Raw genomic sequence first — 19,473 nt, forward strand, 5'->3', positions numbered from 1 at the left:
TTAGGCTGGAGTGAAAGCGGCGGGGTTTAGGACCCGGCGGGACGCGCGGTACAATAGAGCTGTTGTGCCGTGGTGGTGGTGGTGGTGGACAGATTGCAACCCTGGAGATTCCCACTGTGGTGGGATACAAAAACCTCAGTTTAATCCATAGCTGGGAGCAGAGCCTCTGTTTTTATACGTAGATACCGGACGGGTTGTCTGGACTGACAGGAGGTCGGAGTGGAGCGGACGGCAGCGTGTGGACCGGAGGTAAGACGGCAGGAATGTGAACAATATGCTCGAGTGTTCAGTGGGGCTCAGTGTGCCAGGATTTGCCCTGGATGGTTTATTCAGGCCACGGGGCCTGCTCCCTTCCTCAGCTTTCACAGGACTGCCTCTGCTTCTTTATTTCACGTTAAAACCAGCGACTGTTATGTAAACACGTTTGTGAGAGCTCGCCGTCCTCTGCTTTGAATAATTAACCCGGTGTAGCTGTGTGAATATTCGTGTTAATGGCTCTAGGAAGTGACATCTTTGTATGGTGGTGGCGCCCATGTTTGATTTCTCCACAGCCTGCAGTGCAGCCCGCTACAGCAGGCCTGCCTCTCCCCGTGTGTGTGTGTGTGTGTGTGTGTGTGTGTTTGGCGCCAACATGGCTCTCTGAACAGGGCAGGGTTCTGGCTGTTAAAGGGTTTGTCTTTCTAAAAGCACCCAGACGGTGAAGTAAAAAATGAGGGGAGAAATGTCAACAAGGTGGCAACCACAGTTTTTAGTCATTGTTTCCTGTTTCTCACAAACTGAAGAGGGGCTTCTTTAATGTGTGATGTCACATCCGTGATCTCAACCAGGTTATACTGTATGTGTGTGTGTGGAGGAACATTTAAGTGCTCTTTGTTCTGACCTGTGGTGACTATTAATAATAATAATAATAATAATAATAATAAGGATAATAACGTGTCTGATACTGTCTATTTTCAGTTTACAGCAACCCTGTTGGCTCTGAACGCAGCCTTCTCTCACAAGTTACATTCACACTCACTTTGTTCATGTTTTGTAGACTATAAAACAGTATTTTACTTAAATTATACACAAAGAAAGAGAACTTAACCATTGCAGCAAACAATTTTTTGTTATCAGTTCATTGTTTAGTTGATAAATTAACATTCTAGTTAGGCTTTTAAGTTTACAACAATATCAAACAGAGAAAAATACAGAATGCACATGTGAAAAGCTGTGATCAGTAAATGTCTTGTATGTTTCAGTTAGATTATCAAAAGAGTCTGTTAAGTAATTGTTTCATTGTTGGATACTTTGAAGTAATAATCATGAAGATTTTCATGTAAATAAATATCTGTTAAGTCACTTTCTACTGCAGAATGAGGCTTTGGCCCACTGATTAAAGCCCTTGCATTTGCTGTAATACCAAAGATGTACACTGGGGTGTCGGTTGCGACTTCCTTGGAAAATATCACAAGCGCTGACAGATATTTACGCGTTCACCCAGCACGCAACATAACAGTTTTGTTTGTCCTGGTCTCTGCTAATTCACAGGCGAACAAACAAAGAAAAGACAGATAAAAAGCAGACAATGAAACTTGAGAAAATGGTGCAAATCGCTTTCATGTGGTGTTATGGAGGCGCGGCAACGCTGCCACACACAGGTGACTCTGGATTGAAGCAGTGAGGTACAAAAATACACCTGCAATTCTCGCTTCTGGAAATCTTCGAGAGCTGCACGCTGTATTTTTATCTCCAGCAATTTTGGCTTCATGCACCACTGAGCAGCTTTAATAGGAGTGAACGGGGGTTCGGCTGTGTCCAGATATACGTACGCAACCTCTTCACGGAGTTCTCTGTCCTGATTGGATAAAGTGGGCAGGGATACCAGAAAATGTATTTCTCTTTTACTGCAAAAGCAGGTGGAGGAGAGACACGTGTTACTGACATAACACTCTATAACTGTGTTACTGTTTAATAAAGAGCTATTTAACACTCATTTTGATACAGAAATAACTTTTACAGCTGCTTTAATTAAAGAAAATTAATGAAAACACTGTAAATATAGATTACAATGTAGATGTATATCATATATATTTATCTGAATATGAAGTCGGTAAGGTTCATCCAGATCTGTGTACAGTCACTATTGTTTATTTCCTTCCATAAAGAATCGTAGCTTTATACTCAAACTGGCCCTCGCATTGTTCGTATTTGTGACAGATTTATCATTCGTCATTTGTTTATTTATCAGACTTGAGTAACTGAGCCCACAATGTTTGCTGCATTCAGAGACGTTTGAGACGCTGTCAGGAGCAGATGTCTGGTTTTTGAGTGCAGCTACAACAGGCTCTGCTGTGGAGGTGAACTCACAGGGTGTGATTTGTGCTGACTGATTTTTATCTCAAAAACGGCAGTGAGATATAATGAAAAGATTACTGCTGATGGTCATGTTGTTTGAGTGAGATCACTGTGTGTCAGTAGATATTTATTGTGATCAGACTGGGAAATGTCTCCCTAGTTTGGATATAGTAAGAAGTTGGTAAACAGCTTGTACGTGTAACTGAGCAGTTGGCATCGGTGTATTTAACTCATACTATGGTATGGAGAGGAGTTGGCTTCATGCCCCCTCCTACCCCTCCTGTCCTCATGGGGAATGTGAGGCATGTCCTGTCTGTTGAAACAGCGTACTGTATTTGGGGCTGCTGTGGTTTTGAGTCCCTCAGTATTTAGAAGCCTTTTAATGATCGCTGGTTCAGCGGGCCAGAGGCACAGACTGTGAGCCCGCTCTGTTCTACTTCACCTTAAAACGTCGACATTTTAAAAATACCTGCAAAAAAAATAAATCAATCAGAAAACACTCTGACCTCGATATGCACTAATGGAGCGGCCATTCATGCTGCTAAATGCTATTAGCTAGCTAATGCTAGTAGCAGATGTAGGCTAGAGCTGCAACCATTAGGCGAGCCAAAGAAAACTAAAGGTGCCATGTGTAATAATCTTAGCTGAGAACAATCATTAACTTATGACTATAATTCACAGTATTTATCTTATGACGTATATGTACTGTGTTGCAGAGATAAATAAATAAGATAAATAGGGAAGTCAGCATGCTAACCATCCAGTCCTGACCCGTCCCAGTCTGAACACCAGCACTCCCGGTTCTTCTCGCTGCACGGCTAACTGAGCAAACTAGCTAATGGCAGCCACAGCTAGCAGCAGTTAGCGGTTACTTTAGCTGCCCCCTATTTGTTTTATTCTAACATATTACACCTTTAATTTCCAACATATTTTTACATCTTTTTATCATGTTTCAAGCAAAAATGTCAATTATATGTTGGTTTCAGCCTTTTAAATGTGAGGATTTGCTGCTTTACTTTGTCATTTCTGATTGTAAATGAACACTCTTTGTGTTTTGGACTGTTGGTTGGACGAAAGAAGCAACTGAAGACGTCACTTTGGGCTCTGGGGAATTTTTGATGAGCATTTTTCACAGTCCTTTTGACATTTTATAAACTCGACTATTAAGTGATGAAGCATGAAAATAATTGTTAGTTGCTCTGATGCCAACCCAAGAACATGAAATCAAAATAAACGACTCTTATGTTTCTTATTTGCAGGTACATGGTTAAGTGGTTAAGGGTTTACCAGTGGAATCTACTAGCATGCTTTTCAACTTGAAATATATGGTGAGTAACTATTTCCTGTCTGTCTTAAATCTCAGCTAGACCAGTCCAACTTTTTACAAGTTACATTTTTAAATGATCTTTAAACACACAGTGTTTGATAATAAATGTCTGTCCTCTTCTGCAGGATGTGACAGGATGAAACGTCTCAGGTCCTCAAGCAGCAGCGACAGTTCTGACAATGAGAGTGAGTCATCTGTCTCAAGAACCCCACAACCTAAACCAGAACCCTTTGTGTTCCTCGCTGCTCTCATATTCACACCGTCTTCCTTTATTTAGGTCCCTCTACGTCCTTCTGCTCCTCCAACAAGTATGGCAGTAAGCCTGGAACCCCCGCCTCCACCCAGAAGAAACCGGCTGAAGTGAGTCACCATAGATGAAGTCAAGTTTTAAACCTGACGACCAGTTTGTGTGTGTGTGTGTGTGTCTGACTGACTGTGTTCTGATTACTATCCCACAGGTGTTCAGAAAAGACCTGATCAGTGCCATGAAGCTGCCTGACTCCCACCATGTGTCCCCGGAGGACTACTACCTGCTGGCGGACACCTGGAAGATGGAGTGGGAGAAGGGAGTCCAGGTGCTGGCGAGTCCGGACACCATCCCACAGCCGTCAGTCAGGTAACGCTGTCAGATTCCCACTGTGAACTCATCAGTTTAAACGTGCTACGAAGCTGACAGATAGTGACCGTGTCTCTTCTGCGTTCAGAGTTATGGTGGAGAAAACCAAGGAGGTGCTTTACAGCCACCAGAGGAAGTACGTCCAGTGCTCCAGCCAGGAGTCAACAGAACCGGGTTATGTCAACATCAGGGAGCTGGCAGAGGCTATGTGTCGCTACGATCTGGACGATGTGGACCTTTACTGGCTGAACACACTGAACAGAGAGCTCGACCGTATGGGTAAGGGACAGGATCACGAGGGGATAAAGCACCGTGAAAATCAGATTTACTGGACAGTAGAGTCACTATCTGCCTCTTCCAAGATCAAAATAAGAGCATTAGGATTTGGGCTTGTGATGTCCCGGCAGTCTGCTGGGGTTTTCTCTGACCATGTGGGGTTTGTCTTCCAGGGGAGGAAACCATAGACGAGCTGACAATGGAGCGCGCCATGGAGGCCCTGGAGAGGCAGTGCCATGACAACATGAACCACGCCATCGAGACGGTGGAAGGCCTGGGGATCGAGTACGACGAGGACGTGATCTGCGACGTGTGCCGCTCCCCCGACAGCGAGGAGGGGAACGACATGGTGTTCTGCGACAAGTGCAACATTTGTGTGCACCAGGTAAACACGAGTCTTTATACCATCAGTTGATTCATTATTTCACATGAGAAAACTGTTTTCACAAGTAAATAATGTTTTTGAAGGAGTCAAAGTAACCAATGTGCAAAGGAAACAGACATACATGACATGTAAAGAGATTATCCACTTCAAAATGTACAGGGGGAATTTAATGTCAGACAATAGTAGAAGAATTCAACACTTATTTTTGCAAAATCTTAGTGGTTGGGCGATTCTGTCTTGAATAATATTATTAGACTGAATACTTGATGTTAAATACGTCATTCTATGGATTAGCTCTTGTGCTAGTATTCAAATATAAACATTTGACTGCAGCTGTCAGAAGGGGAAGTTTATTGGCTATTTGGAAGGCAAATTTCCCTTTTCTTTTTTTAAGGAAGGAAACCAAATTTTTTGAGCTTCAGATAAATGTTTGTCTAGCTATCAATTTCAAATGAATTATATTGATAATGACTGTGCCGATTCCCTCTCCCCACAGGCGTGTTACGGCATCGTCAAAGTGCCTGTTGGAAACTGGCTGTGCCGGACGTGCGTCCTCAGCATCGACCCTCAGTGCCTTCTGTGTCCGAAGAAGGGCGGCGCCATGAAGGCAACACGTGCAGGAACCAAGTGGGCTCACGTCAGCTGTGCCCTGTGGATACCTGAGGTAAATACGACAAACACAAACACCCTCTGCTTTACTCTTGACCTCTCCAGATTGTTCCTCAGTCAGTGTTAGATATCCTCTGGTTATGACATACTTGTATTAATTTTTTTTCCATGTGTAGGTGAGCATCGCTTGTCCCGAGAGGATGGAGCCCATCACCAAAGTCTCCCACATCCCACCCAGCCGCTGGTCGCTCATCTGCAGCCTGTGCAAACTGAAGACAGGCGCGTGTATCCAGGTGAGTCTGGATCTGCGTCCTCACTGAGTTATTTATGTGAACGTTATTTATTCTGTTATAACCAGATTAATGCAATATAAATTGATGCAATGTTCTTGTAAACACTCTAATTTGGGTGTCTTTTTTGTGTTAAAGGAATAGTCCGCCCAAGATCTTTGTTGTAGCTTGCTCCTTCAGTCAGACTGGGGGCCTTAACAACTTGGATATATGAAAGCGTATAATAATTGTTTTAAAATGATGAGGTGCTTAAATAAATAAATAACATAAGAGAGATTGGCTGAGCATGCACAGAAAACCCTGCGTGAAAAAAACGATCATGTTGTAATAGTGGAACAAAGACTGGCTAACAAGGGGACACAAAATATAGTTATTCACTTCCATGCCAAGTGTTCAATGAGATTATTAATATCACTCTACACTAAATATGAATCTAAAGCTAATATGTAGTGAACTTAGTATTTAGCTAACTTAGCTTATCTTAAAATCTGGAAACTGGGATTCTTGTTGCGCCTCCAAATAGCGAGTGCACCCGCCAAGTTAGGCAAACCTAACCATCAATGAAACCACATTTTTTAGACGGATTAAACAAACACGATATACAAAACTGTTTAGAGAGCTGTAGAAGTGTTGTTGGTTGATTTTGGACAGAGCCGTGCTGGCTGCTTCCCCCTATTATTTCCAGTGTTTGTACTGCGCTAAGCTACCAGTTTCCTGGCTGTAGCGTCATATTGAGTGTTTTAGGCATCAGTCTTCACAGTCGTCTCGTCAGAATTTTGGCAGGAAAGTGAACAAGTGGATCTCCCAAAATGTCAAACCTCGTTGTTCTTCTTGTAGTCTGTGTCGTTGAGATATTTCCCGAGGTTCACAAAACCACTGAGACGAAAATCAAATCATGAAACAAATCATATAAACCCAATTACTGGGAGGAATTGGGTTTCTGCTAAATATATACATTTTCAAATGCCTCTCCCACGAGCTGGTTTATCGTCCATGCAGACATAATAAACTGCCTCCCCTTCCTGCTCCACAGTGCTCGGTAAAGAACTGCACCACTCCTTTCCACGTGACCTGTGCCTTTGAGCACAGCCTGGAGATGAAGACCATCCTGGATGAAGGGGATGAAGTCAAGTTCAAGTCTTACTGCCTCAAGCACAGCAAGTGTAAAACAGGGGAGTCTGGCCTGAGCCCAGCTCGATCCAAACCTCCCGTCGAGTCGGAGAAGGTGGGCCAGCGGGCACAGAGACTTCAAGAACTGGAGGAGGACTTCCACAGTCTAATCCAGCTGGGGGAGCTGACCCAGGCCCTCGGGCTCTCTGAGCGCCTGGCCGACTTCATCTATCAGTACTGGAAGCTGAAGAGGAAAGCCAACTTTAACAAAGCTCTGCTGCCACCTAAAGAGGAGGAGGAGAACATGGTGCTGCAGCCGCAGGAGGAGAGCATCCACACACGCATGCGGATGTTCATGCACCTGCGGCAGGATTTGGAGCGGGTGGGTGCCTTTTTTAATTATTCTTTTACAGCCTTCAGTGCTGATGCTTGTTATTTCTTCTTACTGTGGTCCAGAACTTTTCCTCTGTATTTACTGTGTGTGGGTTAGGGTTGCTTTAGTCATTCTTTATACAGAGCCGGACAATTTACATGCTAGACATTTAGTGAGATGATCGTGGTAGTTGATGAGTGGTTTTTTTCTCTACCGTTATAAGGTTTTTGGTGCAACTCCCATGATCCAGTGTGCACACAATTCTAACACCTGTAAATGCTGAGAAACTCCACCTTCGTCTATGATTTAAAAAATGTTGTAGGTTTGAAATGGGAAGTCAGGGAAAGCTGAGCTGATCTTACAATACACAGGCATCGCATTGTCTTGTAGGCATCCACCTTCTTCAGTGTTTTTATTTTTTTATTTGTTAGTTTTTCTTGTTATACAACATTGAATTGCTGTTGTAATAAATTCGCTACAAAGAGATCACATCAGCAGAAAACTGTGTAGCAGGCCCTGGAAGAAGTGTGAAAGTGAGTTATTGTGAGGATTTAGGAAAAAATATCCTGAAGGGAAAACTTGCTGCAGTCTGCAAGAGAAGTGCCATTTGGAAGAGAACTCACTTACCAGCAAGACAACACCACAGAAAATGAAGCCAAAGTGACACACGAGTGGCTTCAAAACAGTTTCGTAGCCGTCCTGGTTCAGTCACCAGGTCGATGCAGAGTTTGTGCCGGTACTCATACGTTGCATTTCAAGAAAAACAGAGGTAAATTCTTACAAGGCATTAATTACTGCGTCTGACTTCAGAAGTGAATACTAATGTACGGCTGCACATTAATGCACAAAATCACTTTTAAAAATCTGATTTTTCTTTTAAAAAAGGCAGAAAATAATTTTTAAAAAGCCAAAGTGGACATCTTCTAGTTTTACTTAATCAGCTTGTAGCTATTTTTTAACATCTCTTTAAAAAAAATAACATCAATACACTTTAATACTTCTGATAGTGTCAGAAAACTTGACAATGAATGGATTTATAGGCTCTGTACATACAGTCTCAGGCATGTACAGTCAGATCATTGACAGCTTTACAGACAGTTAGCATTGTGCCTGTTTTTAACAGTGTTTGATTTTTTTTTCTCATCATCCTGCAGGTGAGGAATCTGTGTTACATGGTGAGTCGGCGGGAGAAGCTGAAGCTGCTGCAGAGTAAAGCCCAGGAGCAGATGTTCAACCTGCATGTGAAGCTCGTGAACCAGGAAGCCTCTGCTGGTGAGCCATCCATTACTCATGAGCTCCCCGGCTCTTACGTCTCCACCTACACACATTTCAGGATCTTTGCTAATTTAGTTTGGACATTTCTTCACAGCTGAGTCTTGAACATCTTTTCTCTTCTGTCACCAGGCCTCCCTTCTTCGTACCCGGGAGACAGTATGGTGTTCCGTCCTCCTCCGAGGATAACCCTGAAGCTGAAAATGCCCAAATCCTCCAGTCTTGGAAATGGAAGTTCCAAATCTGGTAACGGGCCGCTCTGCCCGGACAACAGCGGCAATGTGACTGAATACACAGGTGAAGGGCTGGGGCAGGGGAAGCCTCAGATGCATGGACGTGGTCGGAGAGACGAGCGCTCCAACGGGCGGCTGCCTGTTAAACCCACTGGTAAACCTTTAGCCCTGCACGCTGCACTTCACGGCCACTCCTCCAAGAGCAACGGCAAACTGGACCAGGACCGAGCGTGCGTGGCTAAATCCAACGGCCTCTTGAAGGACAGTTCTTGCCAGACGCCCTGCGACCAGGACGCTTCGAATCAGGTTCTGGACAAGAGCAGCTTCCGCAAGTCTGCCATGGAACACTTTGGCAGGTCCTTCAAAGAGGCGACCATTAACTTGGTACGGACCACAGAGGACCTGCGGGCCTCAGACAAACTGTCCCGCGAGGGCTCAGCCAAGGAGAGACTGTGGGCTAAACCGGAACACAAAGCAAAAAGTGCAAGATCGTACCAGGACAGCGATGGATACTGTCCAGACCTGGAGCTCAGTGACTCAGAGCCAGAGGCCAAAGGGAGGCACCGGCGGCCGGTCGGGCTGCCTCAGCCGGATGCTCCGAGGAAAGGGCTCAGTCGTGGGAAACAGTCGCTGGGCTCCAGACACTCCATGCAGAGGTGACAGCTGTTTGTTCACTCCACTCACTGCTGCCGCTCTCTCCTGACCCTTCTTCCAAAGTGCCAGGCCGCCTCTGTGAATACATCTCCATCAGGGGGCCACAGCCAACGACCCTGCGCTCATGGTGCTGACGCGAGGATCATCTACTGGGATTCATGAAGAAAGTAGCCTCGTGTCGGTGTTTGTTTCTGTCCGTCTTCTGAGATTATCATGCTCGTGGCTAGCGTTACATTTTGTACTCAACTTTGTATGAATCACTCATGCTTCCCCACACACAGGTTCAGTTTGCCTTTTGACTAGAGCTGCTGTACATACGATGATCCAATCGGAATGTAAATAATGTTCGACTGAATCACACACTAAAGAAATTGAATCAAACGGACGGCCAGATGAAAATTTTGTAGTGAATTCTAGTATCTGCTGTTTTCCTGCACTTGGTGACATCTTTATATTTGTCAAGTAGTAGAGTCATTTTTATAAACACAAATGCCGTGTGTGTGTGTGTGTGTGTGTAGGAATGCAGTTTTCACACTTGTAGTCATGTCCTGGTTAGATAAACGGAGCATGTGTCAAACTGTGAAGAAGTGTGTGTAAGAGAGTTTAATTACATTCCCTGACGTGTCCTTCAGTAACGTGGAAGCATAAAAGCAAAGACTGAGTACAGATATGTAACTGATTGCCTTTTTCTACTGGTCTCAGATCATCACATGATCAGCCTTCATTAACAGACTTTCACCTGAACATGACCTTTGACACTCTCAAGTCTTTTTTTTGTTATCTGTGTCACCTTTTTTGATAATAAATGAACGAGGAGTAAATAATCTGACCGAGCATTTGGTGTTGACTATCAGTACTTGATATTCATTCTGCATAAATGACGGTTTGCGGATGTTTATTTCATTTTTATGATTTGGCAATTAGAGACTCTTAACTGGTGCTGAACCTCAGAACAAGGCCAAACTAGATTACGATTTTCAAAGGAAGTAAATTAGAGCAGATTCAAATCTCTCTTGTCTCTTGTTTGTACCACATGTGAACCCTAACACTCTTGTGAAACAGGCCTTTTTACCTTTTACATCATTTAAATAATTAAAAATATACACTGGTGGAAATGTACTTGGTAACAGGTTAACAAAGAAAGTGTTGCACTTAGCCATGCAACATTGACGGACACATGACAATCGTGTGCATGTATATGATTTTGATCTCTCTCATCACATTTCCCGTCATTTCCAAGCTGTCCTATCAAAATAAAAGCTATAAAACGGCCCCAAAAATCTTTTTTTTTTAAAAGAGACTGCTCCTGAAACGCCTCGTCAGTAGTCCCGCCTTTAATTCTGTAACTTTGTGACATCACACTATGTCACCATGTCACTTCTTTGCATAATTCATGCCTAGCAGCTAGTTTGGGACATAAAAATTGATTTAGCACAGCTGCTCTGTTGTTGTTAGCGGTGCTGGGTCAGGTGTGTGCGAGCTGACCAATCAGAGCAGACTGGATATTTTGGAGGTGGGGCTTAAAGAGACAGGAGCTAGAACAGAGCGAGGGGGATACAAGGCTACAGCTCTGGACAGTACGAGAGAACTGATGTGTTTTTTGAGCATTAAAGCACAGAAACCTATTCCAGTAGTAACCTAAATTAAAATTATAAACCAGGAAATTAGTGTAACACGTCACCTTTAAGCTAATTATTGATCGCAGCATTACAAGTTTGTCTTGAGACATAACAGCAGTTCACTAGAAAGTGTATTTTTAATCAAACGTTGTGTTCTTTTCATCAGTGATAAACAAGTTAATCCAACATGAAAGGGCAGCTTTTATCTGCAAGTAGCAATACTAATGTGACAAGTGTTGTAATTTAGTTAAATGTTTGCAGTGCAAAATGTTCAGGAGAAGGAAGAAGAGAGAAAAGAATGAATGAATGACTTTGGCAGAACATCAGTAGACACTTACAAAGGAGCCATTGTTTACATTCATGACTTGTATCAGTTGTGTAGATGGAAAGCTAGGTGGCAGCATTGCCACACTTATCAACCACAACCACAACTGTGTACAGCTTCTCACAGCAGACATAGCCTTGTTATAACAGGAAATACAAACAATCACATTTTGTTATTATTATTTTGTATTAACATGTGCACACACTGATGACATGTCAACATATCTGCTGTGAAAAATGCCTCCAACAGACAGAAGCAAAGAAGTCAACGCTCTGTCTCTGAGGTTTCATCCAAAGTCAGCAGACAAAGTGTTGAATCACTTTGTCCTGTTTGCTTCATCACACGGGTTAGTGCTGTTTCAGGGTTTATTGACCTGCTGAAGAGGCCGAGGAAGACCTGACCGACCAAATCATCGTAAAACAAACAGACAATTTAATCAATCTCCTCTCGGGAGGCTCATTTCAATCCAAAGGTCAGTCTTCCAAAATCATTACAGGTGTACAACATTGAGGTCAGTATTAAGATAAAACAGAGCCTTTGGGTAGAGTGTGGACGAAACCTTTGAACCAAACCAGGTCGATGTTTACACCTGGCCACATTAAACATAATCTGAACATTGTTAGCATTTATAAATATAGTAATATAAGCGACTGTGTTCTCACATGTGGCCCTTCAAAGTAAAGCAGCGTCAGATCGTGACACTCAAAGGTCAAAGGTCGTATGTGTGTGAGTCATGTTTGGAACAGGTTGGACCTGTGGCCACACCCACCAGGAAACACCTGCTGTGACATCATCACTCTCGTGCATCCGGACAGGGCTGCGGTGTGTTTGGGGAGTTCTCCAGCCTGGTCTAACATTTTTGGGGTTGGGCTCTTTAAGAGCAGAGCCTCTCTGATCTGCTGATCTGTCAGCAGGCGCGGAGCCGCCAGCCTCCCTCTTTCCTCCTCCTCCTCCTCCTCCGCCTCCCTCCGCCGCCGCTGCTGCACCTCACAGGACCGACAGACACCGGGTGAACTGAGAGACTCACTCCGATGCACCTGAAGCGGCCGGAGGATCATACATGGATACTCGGGTTCACAGTGGATGATAATCGATAAGCGAAGCTGAGATGGTCCGGGCCTCTCGCCCCTCTCGTCCCGGGCTCTGCAGGTGTAAAAGGTAACCACCCGGATCTTCCTCCACGCTTGCTCTCTGTCTCCGGACCTCATCATGCATGTTTTATGCACAGCCATGACATTTCTCGGCGCGGCGGGATGGACGCCTCCTCGCGGCTCCCGTCTTTAGTCGCCGTCCTCGTGTTTCCCTCCTGTGTCGGTGCTGCTGGTTCGGCTGGTGTGTCGCTAACAGGAAGTGTTCTGACCCAGTAAGTGTGAGAGCGGCACACAACTCAACACATGCACACGTTTCCTGCACATGATCTCTCTCCATCCTGCATGAACAACAGAACCGAGCCCGCAGCTTCCGCTTTAATAACCTCACTGTGTGTCATTAACTGTGTTCACTGACCGGTGCAGGCGCTCAGCATGTCCGGAGAGAGCGAGCCGAGCCTGGGAGAGCTGCCCATGGAGAGCTGGATGTCTCACCTGCCATGTGCTCTGTGGGACACCCCCCTGTACCACCTGGCCATCCCGGGTACAACATGCACACTGCAGTGGTGATGGGGATGGTTGTTAATGGAGTGTTTATTAGTGGGAGTATGTGTGTGTGTGTGTGTGTGTGTGTGTGTGAGTTATGACATTGAAGGACGCAAGGAAAGTTTTATTTGTAAAGCACAATTCAGACACAAGGCGACTTAAAGTGCGTTATAGGGGTTTAAAAATGACATTATAATACATTAAGAACAAGTACGAAGACATCCAGAAACAAAAACATGAAATAAGTTAAGGAATAGGAACGTAAGCTAAAATAGAAATGGGTTTAAAAAGAGACAAGACTACAAAATAAAAGTCACAGTTGCAGTTATTAGTTTTGGAGATTTGGAGCGGACCTGCAGTTTTCTGGGAGTTTTGTTCCGGAAACGTGACGCGTAACAGCTGAACGCTGCTTCTCCATGTTTAGTTTGGACTCAGACGTGTACCTGGACGACCTCAGAGGTCTGGTTATGGTTCATAACGTAGCAGCAGATCAGAAAATTCAGCGCCTTTTTATAAACAAACAGCAGGATGTAGAAATCTATTCTTTGACAGTGTAAAGATCTGAGAGCTGGAGGGATGTGATCTACTTTTTTTGGAGTCAGAGTCGAGTCCGCTGAAGATAAATGCATGGACGAGTCTTTTCAAGTCTTGGATGTATTCTCAGTTTGGCTGCTGAAAGTCAGGTCTGAGTCGGCGAAGTGGAAAAACACTCAGATAACTATGCGTGAGTCCGTCAGCTGCTCTGTGTGGAGGAACTGAGAGGTCAAGAGGAAGCAAATAAGCAAAACACAAACAAATCTCAGACACGGATGAGCAGCAGGTGCAGACAACACGACCAAACACAGAAAGCACGCTTTACATTCAGGCAACAAAGCAGAAAAACGGACGTCAAACTGCCGAAACACGCTTCAAATTCAAACGCAACCAATTACGGAAATGCACTTAAAACTTACTGCACGTGTAGAAATATATACATCGTACATATATACCAGTGTGTGTGAACATTGCCCAACATACAACAGTGCAGATATTTTGGGGGGGGGGAACAAAGCTCCAGTGCAGCGGCTGAAGGTTTTTCTCACAAACACACGTTCAAGAAAAAAAAAGAAAAACAACAAAAACTCATCAAACAAACAGAGAGTTTAGTTCAGGGTCATATCATCACGGGTTCTGTCGAGGGCGACTCACTGAACCTCTCCGGGTTCTCGGAGAGGTTCAGTGAGCAGGACGAGGGCCCGAGTTGTTGATGATCCTGAAATCCATTTGTGCTCGGCCTGCCAACGTTTTTCCCCACGACAGAGCGATAACTCTCTGAGCCGATAGAAGACCGTCGTTGTGTTTCCTCCTGATGTTGTGATTAGCCGGGTGTGAGCGAGCTAGATAAGCTTTCGGGGTCTGGAGGTGTTCGTACGTAACAGCTCGCTCTGGATGCGCCAGATACGGGCTTGTTACACACATTCAAACAACTTCAACACAACCAAACGCACCAACGGGGTTTACATTGAGTCGAGACAACGCAGCGGAATAAACAGATGTGCTTTCCAAAACACATTTGAACCATTTTAAAGATGCACACGGTCATAAAGCACGCTGCAAAAACAGAAAACACGTCTGTATTTTCAGTGTGTTTCGTGTCTCGGTGTTCCCTTCATTTGCTTCTGGTCCGCCTATTTGCATGTGTTTGCCTCAGTCGCAGTGTGTTGAGCACTCAGGGCGGGAGCGTGCCCGTGTTCCCACGTTTCTAAGATTTTTTTTCCCAAAATTAGGCCCTATGTTCCCACATTTCCTGAGGGTTAGGGTTAGGGGTTAGGGCTAGCCTAACCCCTAACCCTAACCCTTAAATTGAAGGGAAATGTAGGAACACAAGACCTTATTTTGAAAATGTCCTAGAAATGTGGGAGCATTGGGCTGACCCCCTCAGGGCCACCGTAGATTTACTCGAAACAACCACTGTGCCGAGTGATTATAATGTTTATTATCTTTTTTCCCCCCCCCCTATGAAGGCAGCCACAATGCAATAACCTACTGTCTGGACATGAACGACCGATCCCCTGTTGACCTCACGCAGCCGGACATGCTTCAAAAACTGGACAAATACATGAAACCTCTCATTCGGCCCTTCGTGTACAAGTGGGCGGTAACCCAGGTGAGACATCAGCGATATAAACTCACCAGCTTGTCGTTACTCGACGCAGAAACGTAAGTTATTTAAGTCGGAGCTCGTTTGTCTTGCAGGAGTTCACTATAAAGCATCAGCTGGACTGTGGGGTCCGATACTGCGACCTGAGGATCGCGCACAGGCCCAACGACAGCTCCACCGATCTCTACTTCTACCACGGCGTATACACCACGCTCACTGTGGAGGTGAAGCTACTGCATGCTGACATGTTTGTTTTGCTCCGGTTGATATTTACGGCCCTCTGTAGGCCATCTGCATCCACAACAATAACCATAAAGATAGCCATAAAGAACGGACCTTTGGCTGTGACGTGACGGCGGAAATCAGGGTTCGTCCACAAGGGACTGAATCAGACCAGGAGTGCTGCGTTTCCGCGGCACTCAGCATGTTCACGGGCCAGTTGGAGCCACAGGATGAGACTGAGAATGTTTCAGGCGTCTTCTATGATTATTCAGAACGCTCGTCGCTTAGCTCTCCTCCAGCTGAGAGGCCAGATGGCGAGAAGAAGAGAAAAAAGTCTCACCTGTCCAGACATGTTAGACGGGTCGTTACAGGCTGCTGTCATCTGGCAGACCCTCGTGTGAACGCAAAAGAAATCAGCTCCGACCAGATGACTAAAGCTGGAAGTGTTAACGTTTTCACCCGTTAGCTGTGGTTGAATTGTGCATTAAACGATTGAGTCTTGCCACAGAGGAAGACTAAATCCTACCTTGTGTTTTCCCCGGCAGACCGTGCTGATGGAGATAAGAGAGTGGCTGGACGCTCACCCCAAAGAGGTGGTCATCCTCTCCTTCAGCCACTTCCTCGGCCTGAGCCAGGAGCTCCACATGCTGCTGCTCACGACCATACGCAACGTATTCACCTCCAAACTCTGTCCCAAGACGGTACGGCTCCTCGTGTTTGAATGAACGAATACGTCTGATTTTTGAATCCTGTTTAACAGACCAAAGCCAGCAATGAATTGATCCGACTGATGAGGATAGTTCAGGTAGCTCCTGCGTCCTGCTGCTGTCAAATCTCACTGGGACACCAAATGTGTATCAATCCGCTGCTGAAAATAGTCACCAACAAATACACTTTTTTTTACAACTACAATGTCCAGCTGTTTTTCAAAAGATCTTAATCGCCACTACGGCATCAGCAGGCTTTGCACTGATGGGATAATTACATCAAAGCTTGGAGAGACGAAGTGAAACCACAACTTCCAGGCTCCGATCCAGTTTTGAGACCGCAGAGATTACAACCTAAAAGATGAAACAAAGACACTATGCTGAGACATCATGCTCAAAATGTAAATGATGTTTAATTGAACGCAGGGAACAAACTTCATTTTTTAAGAAGGGCCAAGTAAAGAAATGTTGAAGAATTTTTTGCATTTTGTCACAGAAGCTATTTGAATGTGCCTGCAAACCCAGAATATGTTGAAACTTTACATTTGATGAGTGAAAATGTTGTTGTTTTCTTATGTTTTGACAACTCTGTCGTCGTGGTCGGGTTTGGTTTCGGAAGCTAAAAACACACTTGGGTTATGTTCAGGAGAAGATAGCAGTCGGGCTCACCTGGTTCTGTCACCACGAACATGACTGGAAAATGTCCCAACATCTTGTCAAAAATGTCCGACGGGTTCACGTTTACAAAACGTTGAAATGCCGTCTCCATCAGTCATCTCGTGCTTGGCTGCGTTCTCTGTGAACTCATGTACATGTAATCTGAACATGGGATGACGTGCATAGTAAAAATGTTGATATGATATCATATTTCGTGGTTTGCAGGAATGTGAAATGCAAACATTGTGTTCTGGCGACAGGACTGTGTCGTGACTCTGTTAAGAGGTGAATTAACACGTTGCTGGTTTTGGTCTTTTCCCAGGATTCTTTCACACCGAGAGAAAAGTTAACAGCAGCTTTAAACCTTTTAAATGATGTTAAAGGATGTTATTCTGTCGATTTTCAGGAAGCGTTAACTCTTCGAAACCTGTGGGCTTTAGGCTGCTCGGTGATTGTGTCCTATGAACACAGTATTGCCGGCTGTCACAGCGACCTGTGGCCTCATATTCCTTACTGGTGGGCCAACAAATGCAAAGCTGAGGCTCTGATCGAGGCGTTTGAACACAGGAAGCAACACGGCAGACCAGGTAATTCGTCACTGTCACCAAAACAGGAACAAAACTGATGATTCGGCCTACGGCAATCGTAAAATGTTGTGTGTTTACTTTGTGTGGCAGGAGGATTCTTCGTCACAGGAATTAACCTGACGGAGGACCTGAAGTACATCTGCACTCACCCGACAGAGTCGCTGAAGGACCTGGTGATGTCCACGTACCCGACGCTGCTCAGCTGGGTGAAGGAGCAGACGCCCGGCTCCAGAGTCGGCTCGCTCAATATCATCGCCGGGGACTTTATCACAGAGAGCCACTTTGTGCCGACCGTCGTCAAACTGAATGAGAAACTACTGAAATGGTCCTCGTGACTGTCCACCGTGAACTTGCATTATTCTACCTTAGAAAAAAAAAGAAATGTGAATCCCAGCATGAAATACACACGAGCTTGTTTTTTATAATAGTTACAGGAAAAAAAAGACTCAAGTACTTGAATCATTCATCGTCATGTGGATGCACTTATCAGAAGCAGTGAAATGTACATTTCAGTCTGGAAGCTGCTTGGAAAAAAAAACAGACGTTCTGGTATTTTCAACCTGCACTTGTTTGTTTACATTCAGTTCACTATATATGCAATGTACTGTATCAGTTGTCACGAAGTCGGCGAGGTGGCCGGTTTTACGTTACGGTGACCAAAGCAATAACTATACACCTAATCTCACTTTAACGTAGGCATTTTAGATAAGTAAGCACAAGCAATGTATTCAACGAGCACACACTGTATGACTGTAATGTAGGTCACAGACTTTTATAACTATGACTATGTGGGCAGCAAGTAGCTAACCTGTATCACCCACGATATTAATCCATAGAGAATGTAGAGAAGACTTGAAACTTATGCAAAACTGCATGGAAACTTATTTGCATGAACCCAACCTTGACTGTTCTACTTCTAATATCCTTCCAGCCAACAGGTTCGGCCTTGTTTTCAGATGATGCTGCACCGCTGTGCCTGTGGAGATGAGCTTTTACAATAAACATGAGCATTTTTAAGCAAATCCTCGCACTTTCCTTCTTCTTCTTCCACTGATCATGTTTAAATGCCGCGACGCACACTGAGGCATTTGTTTCCAAGTGACCGTGGTGTCCGTGTCGTGTTCGGTGCCTGAAGGGCCACAGTGGGGAGGGAAAAAAAGCTTTTGTGCTCCTTTTCAATGCTTTTACGTCACCTCACAATAGTTTCTATGACATCGTTTGTCTGAAACTCGGCTGTTCTCGCCTCCATTCAGTCCAAACATGTCTACTGTAGCAGCCAGCATGATGAGAAACAGATAAATAATTCATGTGTAAAGACGGCGTTAATGCTTATGTCCAGATAATGGCTTCTGCTGTCAGGCCAGGGCGCACCGCTAGACCTATTTACAGTGTTAGCAAGTTCCTACTGATGGTAGATGGTGGTCATTAAATAATGCATTCAGTACTGAGACTTAAGCGTGCCGCTGGTGTATTTATACACTTTTAAGACGTTGAATTGCTATTTTTAAAAAAAAAAAACAGATCAATTGAATTTGCATCTTTAAACTAAAGAGATCCTGAAATCTGCTTACTTACAATTGTTTTCCTTATTCTATGTTTAAAGGTGAAGTATGTCAGAACAATAGAGGGAAGCATGTCACCAGAATAACCGCAAAATGCTGCTAACTGTAGCTACTGTTAGCATGTTAGCGCAGTGCAGCTAGCGGTCCACACTGGGAGCACGGGAGCTTTGGACCAGCGTTGGACGGGGCTAGCTGGTTAGCATTGCTAACTTCAGTAGATATCTCTGCCAGATATAAGGAGACGTCAGACATTCTTCATATTTTGTTGATCATTTTAGTCAATGTTTTCATGTTTTTAATTCAATTCTTACGTTAATTTGAAAGAAAAGTTGATTTTTGAGTCTCAGTCTCAACTCATCAAATAATGACTCTTTAGGATTATGGGACGGTCGGCCGCCATCCCAAAGCCATCTTTAAAGAGGCCAAGATGTATAATGCCTATAATGCCTATACATTTTAATGAAGTCCCACCCTATCTGTATTATCAGTTTGACTAGTTTATAAAAACAATGACATTAAAGTCATATAAACATGATAA

General features: G+C 44.3%; 2 protein-coding genes across 4 annotated transcripts; both read left to right on the forward strand.

The window, feature by feature from the left end:
* Positions 1-43: 43 nt before the first annotated feature.
* Positions 44-10,311, forward strand: jade3 (jade family PHD finger 3). Its single transcript, XM_030434206.1, has 12 exons — positions 44-249; positions 3,597-3,665; positions 3,790-3,849; positions 3,942-4,024; positions 4,123-4,280; positions 4,369-4,559; positions 4,730-4,941; positions 5,438-5,605; positions 5,727-5,843; positions 6,874-7,332; positions 8,478-8,595; positions 8,728-10,311. Exons 3-12 carry the CDS (start codon positions 3,801-3,803, stop codon positions 9,486-9,488), a joined length of 2,316 nt encoding a protein of 771 aa, XP_030290066.1. The 5' UTR covers positions 44-249; positions 3,597-3,665; positions 3,790-3,800; the 3' UTR covers positions 9,489-10,311.
* A 1,904-nt stretch (positions 10,312-12,215) lies between these two features.
* plcxd1.1 (phosphatidylinositol-specific phospholipase C, X domain containing 1, tandem duplicate 1) lies at positions 12,216-18,395 on the forward strand. 3 transcript variants are annotated; one of them, XM_030434572.1, is made up of 7 exons: positions 12,220-12,789; positions 12,941-13,058; positions 15,064-15,206; positions 15,296-15,424; positions 15,968-16,123; positions 17,193-17,373; positions 17,464-18,395. In XM_030434572.1, exons 2-7 carry the CDS (start codon positions 12,950-12,952, stop codon positions 17,706-17,708), a joined length of 963 nt encoding a protein of 320 aa, XP_030290432.1. In that variant the 5' UTR covers positions 12,220-12,789; positions 12,941-12,949; the 3' UTR covers positions 17,709-18,395. The 3 variants fall into 3 exon arrangements, with proteins under 3 accessions (XP_030290435.1, XP_030290433.1, XP_030290432.1); XM_030434575.1 differs by lacking the exon at positions 15,968-16,123 and having other exon boundaries at positions 12,216-12,789; XM_030434573.1 differs by having other exon boundaries at positions 12,219-13,058.
* Positions 18,396-19,473: the final 1,078 nt, after the last annotated feature.

This window comes from Sparus aurata, chromosome 11 (genome assembly GCF_900880675.1).
Source record: "Sparus aurata chromosome 11, fSpaAur1.1, whole genome shotgun sequence".
Lineage (NCBI taxonomy): Eukaryota > Metazoa > Chordata > Actinopteri > Spariformes > Sparidae > Sparus > Sparus aurata.